The sequence below is a fragment of the Borostomias antarcticus genome, assembly GCF_949987555.1.
Source record: "Borostomias antarcticus genome assembly, chromosome: 6".
NCBI classification, from domain to species: domain Eukaryota; kingdom Metazoa; phylum Chordata; class Actinopteri; order Stomiiformes; family Stomiidae; genus Borostomias; species Borostomias antarcticus.
This window is the reverse complement of record NC_140239.1, coordinates 19,837,497-19,853,605: the sequence shown is the minus strand read 5'-3', so window position 1 is coordinate 19,853,605 and position 16,109 is coordinate 19,837,497. Positions and strand designations below refer to the sequence as shown.

The 16,109-nt window shown below is 45.8% G+C and overlaps 1 protein-coding gene across 1 annotated transcript; it reads right to left on the bottom strand.

Moving 5' to 3' along the window:
* Positions 1 to 972: 972 nt before the first annotated feature.
* elp3 (elongator acetyltransferase complex subunit 3) lies at positions 973 to 15,738 on the bottom strand. Its single transcript, XM_084439989.1, has 15 exons — positions 15,599 to 15,738; positions 15,257 to 15,356; positions 14,723 to 14,861; positions 14,328 to 14,398; positions 14,148 to 14,211; positions 13,799 to 13,867; positions 13,493 to 13,647; positions 7,315 to 7,476; positions 7,049 to 7,175; positions 3,621 to 3,814; positions 2,616 to 2,706; positions 2,467 to 2,532; positions 2,101 to 2,328; positions 1,821 to 1,902; positions 973 to 1,686 (listed from the first exon to the last, which is right to left on the bottom strand). Exons 1-15 carry the CDS (start codon positions 15,618 to 15,620, stop codon positions 1,595 to 1,597), a joined length of 1,662 nt encoding a protein of 553 aa, XP_084296115.1. The 5' UTR covers positions 15,621 to 15,738; the 3' UTR covers positions 973 to 1,594.
* Between the last annotated feature and the right edge of the window lie 371 nt (positions 15,739 to 16,109).

Genomic DNA, 16,109 nt, shown 5'->3' with positions numbered 1-16,109 from the left:
CACACCAAGGATCTATCGCTTTATTGTTGATCATCTTTCAGACAATAAACCTCTTTCTGACAGTGTGATGAAGCTGAACATTCGCTCACACTGCTCACTCGACAGGTAACAGATAGAGATATAATTGCAATGACCGTGTCAAATGAGCCAGTGAAAACCCATCAGAGAACAATCACCAGGGTCTCCAGCAGGCGCAGGGCTGGCCCTGGTCCTCTGGAACACATCGTACAGGAAGTGCTGTCATGGCCATGATGGCTGTTCCCTTCTTTCAAATGGTTTTCCAGAGAGGTTCCACACAAGGGAATCTGCAAATAGGCCTAGGTAGGCTATGGTTTTATACGGCTGAAATTTTTTAAAGCTACAGTACATATTTTCATAAGATTTTTAACAGTTAAATATACTCTTACTGATCAATTGAGAGGCTCCTCTGTGAACAGTGCGTCTTTGTAGGCTGCTGTTTGACTCTGCTGCAGCAATTCTAATATAATTTGGTGTCAGGTTGACACAAGCACGAGTGCCACTTCGCAATAGCTGCGACCACGTACGTGCATGTGCAGCCAGACTAAATTTTTGTGGATCAACCAACCAACCGACAGATCACAGCTAAAAAAAAAAGCTTTAAAAAAAGCTTGGAGGCATGCCTTGGTTCAAAGTGTGCGTGTGCTGAGATCTATTCAGCAACACCGGGCATTCTTCTATAGTCTTCTGGGTACCCAGACCCACACACCTGTGAGTGGGAAGCAGACAGAATTTAGCCTGGCAGATGGAATTTTTCCTTGTTACCTTGAAGGTTATTAATAGCAGGCTCAAAGCGCATACTGCAGCTTTAAGGGTGAAGGGTCTCACTGTTATGGAACCTCTGGGGAAACTGTGAAATTATATCTTATCCAGGAGAAAAACAGAAGACTGCACATTCATTTCCTACTGTCAAGATAAAGGTCATGATGTTATTTATTGACAATTATTGCATGAATGAACAAAAAACAACTTGACAGATGAGCAATTTCCTCGACATCTGAGAACCAACACCACTAATCCATATTGGAAATGAAGAAATAAACATAGCAGAAAAATGGGGGAATAGGATTAAACTAAGGCTTTATGTAACATGATTATTCCATCCCCTGCGTGCTATAAAAGAAAACTAAACTGTGCGACTGTCAAATGGCGGCTAACATAAGGCATTCCCCCACAGTTCAATCAGACATTGCCAACCGGTAACGAGTATTGATTCATAAAGGTTTTCTCTCTGAGTGTAAACATGATTAGCTATGAAATCATTAAGAAAAACAGACAATTTTCTTACTGCTGCGGTTGGTGGACGTTCTCACAGACTATTCTAGAAGCATTCCTGAAGGGTCCTTGGACAAGACAGTGGAACCACAATGAACCGCAGAGTGGTGAGCTCCACTAGCTGACTAGGTGAACTTTGACCTTTCCCTGTAGCACACTCACTCTTTTAGAACCAAAAACATCCAGAACTGTGGTCACTTTCTGTTCCTCAAAGAGTACAGTGAATTGCGTCCTAATAAATATTTTATGTTCTTTTTGCTGAGTCCAGAAAAAAAGGTGTCACAAAACAGATATAATGTACTCAGTCCATCCCCGGGCCATTCAGCAGTTTCACCATGTATGGTCCCTCTAGCTCGTAGCCCATCTTCCTGTAGTAGTTCCTGGTTCCTACACCTGAAACCAGAGACAGGGTTAAAAGAACATTCAGAACGGTGCAAGTTACAGAATACATTCTGGAACGTTTAGAACACTGGGAGTGTTGTTGTTGTTGTTGTTTTATGAGAGAGGTAAACAGAGAAGGGACAAACCGGATATGACGGCCAGCTTCCTAGAGCCATGCTCCTCCCGGGCTATTCTCTCTGCCTCCTCCATCAGCATCATCCCAAAGCCCTGCACAGGGAGGAAGACCATTAGCCTGGCATCACCATCCTGATCACGTGAGCTCTCATTCCTTTTCACTCTGTAGATCAGTCTGGTCATCCACCCATTCAAACCGTTTACCACCCGACCAGATATTGGTCGGGCCAATCACAACTGTCTATTTAATATGGGGTGGGTTTGATACAATGCTGTTGTGTGTGCATGTACCTGGTGCTGAAACTTGCAAGGGTCTCTGCTGCTGACAGGAACCACACTGCCGTAGACGTGCAGCTCACGCACGATGGACACGCCCCCCTTGAGCTCCGGACGGAATGACTGGGGGGAGCAGCGGCGCAGACGGAGCAGACCAATCAGAATGTCCTGCTCAGGATCCTCGTAGGAGAGGAACGTCTCCCAGCCCTCGTTGGCAACGTAGTCTCTCCTCACCAGCTCCACCTGGACACACGCACGCACGCACGCACAGACACACACACACACGAGTGGAAAATCAGAAATGGTGAATGGTTAGATGAGTCCCAGCTGCTTCCATAAAAATTAAATTTGAATGATTGTGGAGTCTGGGAGAAGGTTTACCTGGTAAGGTCGCACTTTGTGGTGGATCTCCTGGATGCCAACTTCTCTGGTTCTCACATCTCGACACTGCAGATAAAAACAAACAGAACATAGAAATAGATGGTGATGGTTCAGTAAAACAAGTGTGTGTGTCTCTCAGTTTTCCTCACCTCAGTGCCCATGTCCTTCATCCTGGCCAGAGCCAGCTCCCTCAGGTTCCCATGCTCCACACCTGAGCTCACCAGAGGCATGGGGATGTCCCTGAGAGAGAGAGAGAGAGAGAGAGAGAGAGAGAGAGAGGGATGGAGAGAGAAAAGAGAGAGAGACAGAGACCATTGCAAGTGAAAATGTGATTTACAATTCAGTGTTTTCTGCCAACGGGGGTGTGGTCTACTTCATGGTAAACTTACTCTATTTATATAGCACTTCTCAGTACAGCCGTCAAAAAGTGCTTCAAAGTCGATAAAAAATATTACACAGCCTAAAACAACAAGTGTATATATGTAATAGACAAGTTATAAAATGCAAACAATCAACAATATTTAAATTACTTATTAATGAATGAATGAATTCATGTACAGTATAAACACAACAGTACCTATGTGGTATAGGGATGTGCGCAGCGACTATTTTCACTGACGACTAGACGGTGGTTTCGTAACCGATTACACGACTAGTCTAAAAACAGGATTCCCAAGTGCTAGTTAGAAAAAATGAGGATGTTTCTCAAACTCTGCAAGCTAAGATGCATGACTATTCTTGATGTTTCCCAACCACTCAGCGGCAGCCAATTTGCACGCGTTGCACAGGGCTGTCACACTCTCCTTTGTTTGACAGTGTAAAACAGTAGTTCAGCCTGTCCTTACAGCTTATTACTTAGCAATTTACTATAATATTAAAGACCGCGGATGTCAAGTCCGGAGCTCCCATACAAAAGGAACACAGCATAAACAATAGCCTAGGGATTGCGCAGATGAATGAATGAGGTGACTAATTATTTAACTCTTTTTTATAAATCTTTTTATATTTATTTTTATCGAATTCTATTATTTCGTTTAATCGACTATTATTTCTTAAACGACTAGCAAAAGCTGTGCCGTTTAGTCGTCTGAACGACTAGTCGCGCACATCCCTAATGTGGTATATCATGTCCATGCCTATGTGGGCTGTCTCACCTCTGGACGCGGTACACCCTGGTCCAGGGCGGCACCAGCGCCAGGATGCGTGCCACCAGGTCCACCAGAGAGCTGGGAGAGTAGCTCTTGTAGCGGCCTGTCTTCCACAGCTCGTACAGACCCGTGCCTCGGATCACCAGCGTGGGGTACAGCTTCAGACCATCGGGCCTGAAGGCTGGGTTCTCAAAGAACTCCTGGAGAGGAAAGGAGACCGAGCAGGGTCGACCAGAGAGAGGGAGAGAGGGAGTGAGAGGGAGAGAGAGAGAGAGAGAGATGGAGAGAGATTAGCAGAGACTACTTGCTCATTCTGCAGAAAACGTGGTCCTCATATCACAGGAAGCTCCTATGGGCTGAGAGCTGCGGAGAGAAGCAGAGAAGAGAGGAGCAAAGAGGAGAGGAGCAGAGAAGAGAGGAGCAAAGAGGAGAGGAGCAGAGAAGAGAGGAGCAAAGAGGAGAGGAGCAAAGAGGAGAGGAGCAAAAGAGGAGAGGAGCAGAGAAGAGAGGAGCAAAGAGGAGAGGAGCAGAGAAGAGAGGAGCAGAGAAGAGAGGAGCAAAGAGGAGAGGAGCAGAGAAGAGAGGAGCAAAGAGGAGAGGAGCAAAGAGGAGAGGAGCAAAGAGGAGAGGAGCAGAGAAGAGAGGAGCAAAAGAGGAGCAGAGAAGAGAGGAGAGGAGCAAAGAGGAGAGGAGCAGAGAGGAGAGGAGCAGAGAGGAGAAGAGCAGAGAGGAGAGGAGCAGAGAAGAAAGGAGCAAAGAGAAGAGAGGAGCCGAGAGGAGAGGAGCAGAGAAGAGAGGAGCAGAGAGGAGAGGAGCAGAGAAGAGAGGAGCAGAGGAGAGAGGAGCAGAGAGGAGAGGGGCAGAGAAGAGAGGAGCAGAGAGCAGAGAAGAGAGGAGCAGAGAGGAGAGGAGCAGAGAGGAGAGAGGAGCAGAGAAGAGAGAAGCAGAGATGAGCAGAGAGGAGAGGAGCAGAGAGGAGAGGAGCAGAGAAGAGAGGAGCAGAGAGGAGAGGAGCAGAGAAGAGAGGAGCAGAGAAGAGAGGAGCAGAGAAGAGAGGAGCAGAGAGGAGAGGAGCAGAGAGGAGAGGGGCAGAGAAGAGAGGAGCAGAGAGCAGAGAAGAGAGGAGCAGAGAAGAGAGGAGCAGAGAGGAGAGGGGCAGAGAAGAGAGGAGCAGAGAGCAGAGAAGAGAGGAGCAGAGAGGAGAGGAGCAGAGAGGAGCAGAGAAGAGAGAAGCAGAGATGAGCAGAGAGGAGAGGAGCAGAGAGGAGAGGAGCAGAGAGGAGAGGATCAGAGAAGCGAGGAGCAGAGAAGAGAGGAGCAGACAAGAGCAGAGAGGAGTGGAGCAGAGCGTACTGTAGCTGTAGCCCCATTAAACATTTGGACCAGCTGCACAGCCCCAGATAAGTGAGTCCGGCAGCGGAGAACGCAGGCCGGCCGGCTGGCTGGAGCTGTAATAGGATTCCACTATCACTGGCCGTGCTCGCTTACTGTGAGTCAGAGCACAGCAGTGACTGTCCTCACAAACCTCCGCTGGGGGGGGGGGGCTCAGGCGTGCATCCAGGAGGAAAAAAGAACAGGAGCTCCCAGTGATGGACGTAGAGAGAAAGGGTGTGTGTGTGTGGAAATGGGGGGGGGGGGGGGGGGTTACGGAGTCACCTGTGTTGAAGGGTGATAGAAGAGGGACATTTCTGGTCTAGATGGGGGAAGGGGGGTACAGTGTCATGGCTGTGCACAGGGGAGGGGTTGATGTGTATGATAGTGGAGACGCCTGGTTAGGCTGTTTAAGACCAAATAGCAATGCACTGTTAATCTGTTCCTCTCCCGACTCCCTGAACAGACTACTTCCACTGGATTACTACAGCATCTCACACACACACACACACACACACACACACACACACACACACACACACACACACACACACACACACACACACACACACACACACACACACACACACACACACACACACACACACACACACACACACACACACATGCGCGCGCACGTGCACACACATTAATGAAGTGCAATTCCTTATGCAGAGGAGATCAAACAGTCAGACTAGGAGCTCTCTCTGCATACCTGCTGTAATGAGTCATTAAAGCCTCTCTGTTCATCTGAGTACTTTAATAGACTGCTTCTGTAATGGGAGGTCATGACTCACTGCTCCACACAGCAGGCCCACCCCCGACAGAGACTGTAAAAGAACAGGCCGGGATCACACACACACACGAGCAGACGTGCGCGCACGCACACACACACACACACACACACACACACACACACACACACACACACACACACACACACACACACACACTCACACAGTCGCCCACACTCACACCAGTCACACATGCACGCACGCCCTCCCTCTCTCTCACACACACACTAGGGCTGTCAAAAGTGCCATGAAATTGAGTTCGAATATATTCAAATTAATTTAGTAGAGTTCGAACGATATTCAAATTTATACATATTTTAAAAAATGATTTTTCATGAATATAATAGCCTAATAAAATAACCCTTGACTGTAATATTGTACTGTGAACACTGTTACCCCTCGCTGGGGTTCATCTTTCAATAAGGTGCTGGGTCTGGATTATTGCCCATAAATAAATTGTAGTCTATAAATGTTCTGTTATTAATGTAAATCTCTGCATTATTTTTGATAAATAATAATATTTATTAATATTACAATATTCAAACTCTCAAATTTAGGTTTGAACTTCTTTTTAAAAAATATATTTTTTCAAACTTCTAATTTTTTTGGACAGCCCACACACACACACACACACACACACACACACACACACACACGCACACACACAGAGTCATCCAGATACTCACACCACAGTCACGCGCATGCGCGCACACACACACGTGCACACACACACACACACAGACACATTCTCAATCTTCATTTATAAATTACAGTCGACATGATGTGGAACAATTAGCTGCTGTGCTGAACATAAAAAGCGATGACGCTCTTTCGGTCGGAGAGATGTGTGGATTGTTCCGAGTCCCAGGCGGCTACTCTGCCTCCTGAGCTACTACCCCCCCTGGAGGTGCATGTGTAGAGGTGTGTGTAGGGTTGGAGATGTGTGTAGGTGTATGTAGAGGGTTGAAGGTGTGTGTGTAGGGTTGGAGATGTGTGTAGGTGTATGTAGAGGGTTGAAGGTGTGTGTAGGGTTTGAGATATGTGTAGGTGTGTGTAGAGGGTTGGAAGTGTGTGTAGAGGTGTCTGTAGGGTTGGAGATGTGTGTTGGTGGTACTGTAGGTGTGTAGATGTGTGTGTGTAGAGGGTTGGAGGTGGGTGTAGGGCGCTGGAGGTGTGTGTACTATATAGGTGTGTGTAGAGGGTTGGAGGTGTGTAGAGGTGTGTGTAGAGGGTTGGAAGTGTGTTTACAGTAGGTGTGTGTAGACTTACTATGAATTGCTCCACATCTCTCTCCATGCCAACGTTGGGCAGGTCTGGCATCATGTGGGCCACCACCTTGAAGCCTGCGTCTTTGGCCAAGTGGAAAGACTCACACACTGCTCGGACTGTGTGTCCTCTGGGATAACACACACACACACACACACACACACACACACACACACACACACACACACACACACACACACACACACAGTTCATGTTTAATACATACTTATACACCCCCATCCTCCCCTCCCTCCATTCATCCCTCAGACCTGTTGGTGTCTCGGGCTACGTCTTCGTAGACGCTCTGGACGCCGATCTCCAGACGGGTGCAGCCGTAGCCCAGCATGTCGCTCAGATGGCGCTTCAGACAGTAGTCTGGCCGCGTCTCTATGGTGATGCCCACACACTTGGTGCTGCTGCGCTCAGAGTACCTGGAAAGAGAGGAGACAGGATTCACACCAAGGTTATAATAGTTTTGTTTTATTTTTATTTATTTATTTAATATCGTTTTAACTTTCAATTTTAGTTTTAATTAGCTTTTAAAGTGGGTTTGCTAGTTTAGTTTAGTTTTTATTGATTGATTGATTTTATTTGCCTTTTTTTTTTTTTTTTTTTTTTTTTTTTTTTAAGAACAGTGTATCTGAAACAAATTCATACCCACATTATTGCTTAAACAAAAACTGCCAAAGATAACACAAAAAAAGCTCACAGCTTATTTCCATTGTGGTCCTTGCTGGAAAGGGGGGGTGTAAAGCAGCAGGCAACACAAAAACTTCAACGCATCTAGCATTCAACTAATACCATAACATTAGATCAACCACATACAATACAATAAAACATCCTAGCGGTCCTTCTAATCCAAAATAGTCCTATCTACCCTTCCTCATCTGTTCTATCCTCTTTATTGTATCATATCTTGAATCTATTAGCGTTTCTTGTTGTTTTCAGCTCTCCAGGCAAACTGTTCCAAAGCACTGCAGCTGAGTATAAAAAGGACTCCTTACCTATACAGCCTCTGAACCTAACTGGGACTAGGTCTGTGGAGCTCCCTCTAGTGGAGTATACATGGGTATCCCTGACACGTTTAAAATAAATACTAAAATATCTTGGTACTCCTCCATACAGTATCCTGTGAACTTGGCACAACTGAATCGGTTTAACTCTATCTTCTACTTTGAGCTATTTCAGGGTCTCGTAGTGAGAAGGCTCAAGGTGAGTACAAGCTAGTAGCCTTAATATGATCCTAACTAGCTTGTTTTGCTGTGTTCACAGTTTCTTTTTTAAAGCTCTGGGGACACTACTGTACCAAGAGCAACATGCATAGTCAAAGTGGCACTGAATCAAAGCTCCTGCAAGTGTTATCATGGTCGCTTGATCGAGAAAACTGGCTAATCTGGCAAGGAATCTAATCCTGTTAATCTCGGTGAGAATCTTTTGTGCCATACTCTCCTGATATATTATTATCCAGAACATAGCCTAGCTAGTTCACAGTCTCATTTTTGTGCACCCGAACTCCTTCCCTTCCTAACCCACCTCATCAATGCATCTCTTGTATCAGGATGTTTTCCCTCTGCTTTCAAGACTGCCAGAGTCACCCCCCTCCTAAAGAAACCATCTCTCGACCCCTCTGATGTCAAAAACTACAGACCGGTTTCCCTTCTATCCTTTCTATCCAAAACACTTGAACGTGCTATCTTTAACCAACTGTCTTCGTACCTCCACCAGAACGACCTCCTAGATCCCCACCAATCCGGGTTCAAGGCTGGCCACTCGACAGAGACCGCCCTCCTTGCAGTAACAGAGTCACTCCATGCCACAAGAGCAAACTCTCTCTCCTCTGTCCTGATACTCCTAGACCTGTCAGCAGCATTTGATACGGTAGACCACCAGATCCTCCTCTCCACCCTCGAGGAGAAAGGCATCGATGGCTCTGCACACTCCCTGTTTGCATCCTACCTGACGGGCCGCTCCTACCAGGTGACATGGAGAGGGTCGACGTCAGAACCGCGTAGTCTGACTACGGGGGTTCCACAAGGGTCTGTCCTGGGTCCTCTCCTGTTTTCCCTCTACACTACATCTCTGGGCTCTGTCATTCGCTCGCATGGCTTCTCCTATCACTGCTATGCCGATGACACCCAACTGGTTCTGTCATTTCCCCCTTTTGATACAAAAGTGGAGACACGCATAGCTGGGTGCTTGGCTGACATTTCGGAGTGGATGACGACACATCACCTCAAGCTCAATCTGGACAAGACTGAGCTGCTGTTCCTCCCGGGGAAGGGCTGTCCGCACCGGGACCTGGCCATCACCATTGAAGACACAGTGGTGACCCCGACTCGGACTGCGAGGAATCTGGGTGTGACCCTGGATGACCAACTGTCATTTTCCTCACGTCACATCCGTCACACGTTCCTGCAGATTCATGCTCTACAACATCAGGAGGATTCGCCCTTTCCTCACTAATGAAACGGCGCAGGTACTCATCCAGGCCCTGGTCATCTCCCGCCTGGACTACTGCAACTCCCTCCTCGCGGGGGCACCGGCGTCAGCCATTAAACCTCTGGAACTTGTCCAGAAAGCTGCTGCTCGCCTGGTGTTCCACCACCCCAAATTCTCCCACACAACTTCCCTCCTCCGTTCCCTACACTGGCTCCCTGTAGCGGCTCGCATCCAGTTTAAAACCCTGGCGCTAACCTACAGGGCAATGAAAGGAACAGCCCCCTCCTACCTCCAGGCCATGGTCAAACCCTACATCCCCTCCTAACCACTACGCTCTGCTACCTCAGGGCGACTGGTTGCCCCGTCACTCCGAGGCTCCTGCGGTCGATCGACACGGTCACGGCTCTTCTCTGTCCTGGCCCCGCAGTGGTGGAATGAGCTGCCCACTGATGTCAGGACAGCAGAGTCGCTGCCCATCTTTCGTTGCAGGCTCAAAACTCATCTCTTCAAGAAGTACTACAACAATCCTCCCACCTAAGCACTTATTATATTGCACTGTACTTTAGATTGTGATTCTTGCACATTGCCTTCAGCACTAGATTATGCTCTTAGTCACTTGTTTTAGAAAGAAGATGCACTTGTGAGTTCTGGCAAGTAGTAGCACATTGGCTCTTCCTACGTTAAATGCAATTATTGTTAGTCGCTTTGGATAAAAGCGTCTGCTAAATGACTGTAATGTAATGTAATGTAATGTGTCTCCTACCACAATTCGAAAACCAGAGGATTTTCTTAGTCTCACCTTGGTCCAAAATACAATGGACTCTGTGTTCCCTATGAGAAGAGATAACTTGTCCCTAACCAGTCTTTGACCCTCTGGAGTTCTGCTGTCAGTGTTTTTTCTACCACACTTTTATCTTTGTTGGAAACAAGCAGGGCAGATCATCAGCATACATAAAGAGGTCACATGATCAATCTGCTTAAAGGTCATTGATGTACAGGAGGAAGAAAATTGGGCCCAGATTTTCCTGTGGGACACCACATTCCACGGTCCTGGGGTTGGAGAGTACTCCATTAACATCCACCATCTGCTGTCTACCTACAAGATAGGAGCTAACCCATTTTAAATCTGTCCCGTTGAAGAACCAATGTTTTGAGATTCATTGACAAGATCATATGATCCACTGTATCAAAAGCTTTCTGGAGGTCCAACATCACCATTCCACAAAATTTCCCCTCATCTTCCTCTCACCTGATGTAGTCTGTGAGAAACAGCAGACAACTGTCTGTGGAGTGGGACTTCCTGAATCCTGACTGGAACTGAAACATCAGATTGTGAGTGGAAATACAGGCCTATAATTCCCATGATCTAGTTTGTTTACTTTTTTAAAGAGAGGCATGACTCTTCACCATCTTCATTACACTAGGACATGTTCGAGGGATAAATTGACTATGTGGGCTACACATGGAGAAATTATTTCTGCAGCATCCTTCAGAAAACTTACTGGGGATGTTCCCCGGCCAAGTCCAGTTGCTTTGGTGGTATTAAGCTTTTTAATCTTCTCAGCCTTCTCAGTCACCATCTTAATAGCAAAGGCATCTGCTTGGACTCCTTGTACTAAATAGAATTTCTGAACTTGACTCTCCCCATAGCATCCAGTCATAGTTGGCAACTTATCAACTATGGTCATAGCCATGATAGTGAAGTAGCTGTTCAAGCTGTCAGCAACTTCTCATTTGTCTGCTGAGATCCTGTGTCCTATTTGTAGACTAAGGTTAACTGTTTTAGTCATTCGTTTCTTACTGTGCCCTACCTGTTTTAGTGTCTTCCAGAGTTTTCGTGGATTGTTTCTGTTTTCCGATATCTTCTCACTGAAGTATCCTTTCCTTCTCCGTCAATCATTATTTACCTCATTAGTGTGTTTCTTAAAATCTGAGAAAACCTGTTCTGTCCTGGTCTTCTTGTTTGTTCTACAAAGTTTTTTGTTTTTTTTCTTCTACGCTAGCCTCATGAGACCATCCTGATCTCGCGAGTTTCATTTCGTGTGAAACAAACCATCTGGCGCACGTCAAGTTACTTCTTCGCAGGGACACAGCTAAAAATTTGGAGGATAGATTTCATATCCTAAATCCCAAAATACTAGGCTTATGTATGAATTGAAAGTGACTAAGACTAACACAACATTTTTTCTAACATTTCAGTTTATTTTTGTTAGTTTTGTAAACACATTACAGTTTAAGTTAGTTAGCATTTTTGTAAAGAATAGTTTTTATTTTATTTCCGTTAACTAAAATGTTTTTTCACACCTAGTTTTAATTTTTTCATTAGTTTGTGTAACTATAATAACCTTGGTTTGCATACGACCGCCAATGGCCTCAAGAAGTTACAGAATGAGATTCGACTTCTTGGCGAGGATTTGGAATGTTGAGTTCAAGTTCTAATGCTGCAGTTTTCAAGACTCGACATGTCAAGTCTTCTGGAAGGACTCATGACGAGACGACCAAAAGGATCTCATCACAGCTGCTGTTCTATGTGAGGCCGGCTTTAGACCTCACAGTGCAGAATAGACCTCTACCAACTCTCCCAATCACCTCCACTTACACAGGTCTGAAGATCATCACAGCCAATCATGATGAGACTCGTTCCTGCAACTGAAGTCTGCAAATGTCCGCTCTCACAGTCTGCCGCCTGATTTAAGTCAATCACAGGAGTGTATGCTCTGCAGAGAGCTACCAGATTGGCAGAGATGAGTCAATAAAAAGGCCATTATGTGAAATGGTTATCCCCAGGTTGTACACTGCGGCACTTTCATCAAAACACACATCCAGCATGGGGGGGATGATCCCAGAGGCTTTGTTACGCTCACACACACACACACACCAACATACTGTACGTAAGCATTGATGCACACACACTCTCACAGACACAAAGACAGGCACGCACACGCAGGTAGGCACAGGCACACACACAGGCACACACTCTCACACCGGATACAGACGCACAGACACACTGAGCAGAGATAAGGACCGTCTCTGAGATGGAGGACCGTACCCCCTACGTCTCTGCCTGATTAGCACTCAAACAATTACTGTAATAATGGTGTCATCTTAAGGAACCTGCTGATGGCACCATTGACCCCCCCACACTCACACACGCACCCCCACACATGCGTCTTATCAGCTAGTGAGGCATCATACCCTATTTTGGACGCAAGTCTTGACGTTCAGGTACCTCTCCTTCGTCACCTCTCCTTCGTCACTCCCCTCTCTCTGACGCTCTCTCTCTCACACACGCACACTTGCACGTGCACACACACACACCAGGAACACACCTCCCTCTGGTAGGGCTCCCCTGGAATACTAGTACACAGCTCCCTCTAGTGGAGACAAACATCACCTCCCTCAGACAGCGGGGATCTCATCTCTTACATGTTTCAAACCTGCTTGTGTGGTCCTCACTGTTTACTATATATATATTAGGGGTGTAACGATACACTAATCTCATGATACGGTACGATACGATACACGATATTGGGTTGACTATAACAATATGATACGATATACTAAGGGCAGGTGTGAAGCGCAGTAGTGCTGCTGTTCACACCAATAGTGCATTTATCCACATTTCTACTCCACTACACTTTGTGAATTTAGAGCTTAACTGTTGTAATATCATGGATAGGCAAAAGACGTGTTTGTTACCAGTGTTGTGTAGCCAGTGTTCACTGATATACAATAAACATATCACAATATTGTTTTCACCTTGACGATATGTAATGTGACCTTTCTGTATCGCGATATATTGTGGCACGATATATTGTTACACCCCTAATATATATATATATATATATATATATGAGAAATGGGATAAATCCTGAAATTTGAAGAAGAAACTGGGGACACTGCAGGGTAGGGGATACGGTCAGGGACTGAAGGTGTGGGGTTGTTGGGGGGCGGGTGTGTTCAGTACCTGAAGGTGTGGGATTGTTGGTGGGCGGGTGTGTTCAGTACCTGACGGCCTCTGCCACGTTGTTGGAGGTGTGTCCTGAGAGAGCGTCGTGGAGGTTCCTGATAAAGTAGTCTCTGTACTCCTCCGCCAGTGCCATGAAGGTCCCGCCCATCACAATGAACTCCACCTTGTCCACGCTGTGGCCGAGCTGCTTCAGCTGAACAGACGAGACACAGGGGTGGGGGGCTCGGTCACAGACAGACTGCTGCAGAGTCCCCAAACAACCCCACACACACACAGACCTCCACAGGACCGGGATTTGACAAGTCAAAACAATGTTTGTGTGTGTGTGTGTGTATGTCACAGACCTGTTCCACACGATGCCTGGTCTGGAGGTAGGGATCATAACGTGCTCTGATGGCTCTCATAGACGTTGGCTAACAGGGAGAAAATAGAATATCGGATGGTAAAAAAATCCATACCCGCGCTGGAATATGCTCCCGTGTGGTTTTATTCATGCAAGGTTTTGACAACCAAAAACATCTTCACCAGGCATATTCCTCCTATCTCATATTCCTATCTCATATTTCCCCATCTCATATTCCTATCTTATATTTATATCTCATATTCCTCTCGGACTCTGCTCTTGAGCCCTGCTCCTGGCTGGTTTATTGGGAAGTGCTTCCTTTGTATAGCAACTAGAATGTGGGGTCTCACCTCATAGCCAGTGTAAGACTGTGTGGAGTATTCGAAGTCAGAGTCGGGCCCACCTGGGCAGTAGCTGAGAATAGAGGAGGAAGAGCATTGACTTCACGTTGATGTTCATGTCTGAAACATGGCTTAGTTGTTATTACAACTGTTTTTGCTAACTGTCTGTAACATTGTTCAGGTACTCACACACAAATGTTCCCAGTGAAGCTGATGTGAGGACAGCGGTGGGGCTTGCACATCACAGCCACTACTGCTATCTGAACATGAAGAACACAAACACGCTACCATGTCACATCATATCCATCTTTTCTGATGCACGGTTATTGATCCTCTCCATATATTTTTTATAGAGATTGTGTGTCTATGTTGTACTCTTCTATGTATATTCTTTACTCTGATGTATATTCTTTACTCTGATGTATTCTCTACCTTAAAATCCCCCGATCATGGGTTATAAAGGTTGATCTTATCACAGTAGTAAGGGAAAGTCAATCAAACAGACAGACAAGAAGGCAGACAAACAAGACAGAAAGACAGACTGTCCGACAGTCTTGCAGGCAACCAGACAGGCAGACACACACCCCACTGGCAGTCCGGATGGGTTTGGCCTTGAGCTTGGGGACCAGAGCCCGTCTGTAGTGTTGTGGCACAGCAGCGATGATGTCCACCAGTCGTGGCTGAGCTGACAGACCATACTTAGCTGATGTTTTAGTCTTCACTCTGTTGACACAGAGTAAATAAGGTTGATTGAGCATCAGCTATCATCATGCATCATATAGGCTGCCCTGTAGGAGCAAGAGCAAGTCAACGACTTCTCAACGACTACACATGTGTCATATAGCCACGAAACCAACTGACTGTAAACAGGAGGTGTCACAAATACAACAGAAATAACAGAAACACAACAATAATAGTTCCGTGTGACTGTGTCCAGTGAATGATGTACAGACTATACAGATGTAGTCTGCTACAACCCCACAGTATCTCATCAACACTGCTGCTGGCAGATCCACAAACCCGGATGATAACCAAGAGGGTTATTAATAATATCAGCAATATGAATCCAATATGGTTGTTTGGATATTACATTTAGGGTCATGGGGAATGCTTCTTACTTATTGAGGTTGATGTCTCTTCCCTCTTCGTGGGCCTCAACTAGTTGTTTGATGACATCAGCAATGGTCATCATCATCAGCTCAGCTCGGCTGAGATCACCTGGACAGAAATTAGACATCAAACAACATAGAAATACACTCAGCAAACATTGTCACTGAACATTTAATTATAACGTCAGCCACGGCTGGTCTTAAAGTAGTTAGCAAGCTACCTACGTCGACCTATTTGCACTAGTTCCAACCTAGTTAGCTAACGTGGTTAGCTCACACTAGCTACGCTAGCTAGGTAGCAGCAAGTCAGATCTGACATTTAGCTAGAGAAAAGTTGCACATGATACTTACTCTTCTTCTTTGGCTTTCCCATGTTTGAAATACACAAAAAGCTATCTATGTATATTAATAGGTCTATACATTAGATTCGGAAAGCTATCAATTTTGTAAACAACACTACCACCGCCACCACGTTGGACATTGCCGTTCGCTGCTTGCAACTGTCGTAAAGTAATGTAAATGCTCTGCCAAAATGCTATTTTGGATTCTGATAATGATGAAGAAGAACTCGACATAATATTATAGCTTGGTCTATTGTTTATTTTAACATAATATGCAAATTCAAGCGGACAGGGAATTTACCCGATATTTTACCTCTTTTTTTTATTTTTTTTTATAAAGCTTACTTAATATTTTCTCTATTGTCAAGAGAATTTGAATAAAACACATGTTTATTTGGCCTGGGTGGGGTAATTCATATTAATGTACCTCCCTGCGTAAATCGGTGCATGTAATCTTTGCGCAACTCGGTTGCCCACCCAGTAAATCCAGTAATCCCTTCTTGCCAAGGTTTCAGGTGATT

What these genes read in the sequence shown, in the direction of transcription:
- elp3 (XM_084439989.1), bottom strand. Translation starts at nt 15,620, where the DNA reads ATGGGAAAGCCAAAGAAGAAGA. An exon ending in TTCACTGGGAACATTTGTGT is followed by an intron (nt 14,212 to 14,327) that starts GTGAGTACCTGA and finishes CTCTATTCTCAG; the next exon opens with CTACTGCCCAGGTGGGCCCG. An exon ending in GTAGCCCGAGACACCAACAG is followed by an intron (nt 7,176 to 7,314) that starts GTCTGAGGGATG and finishes GTGTTATCCCAG; the next exon opens with AGGACACACAGTCCGAGCAG.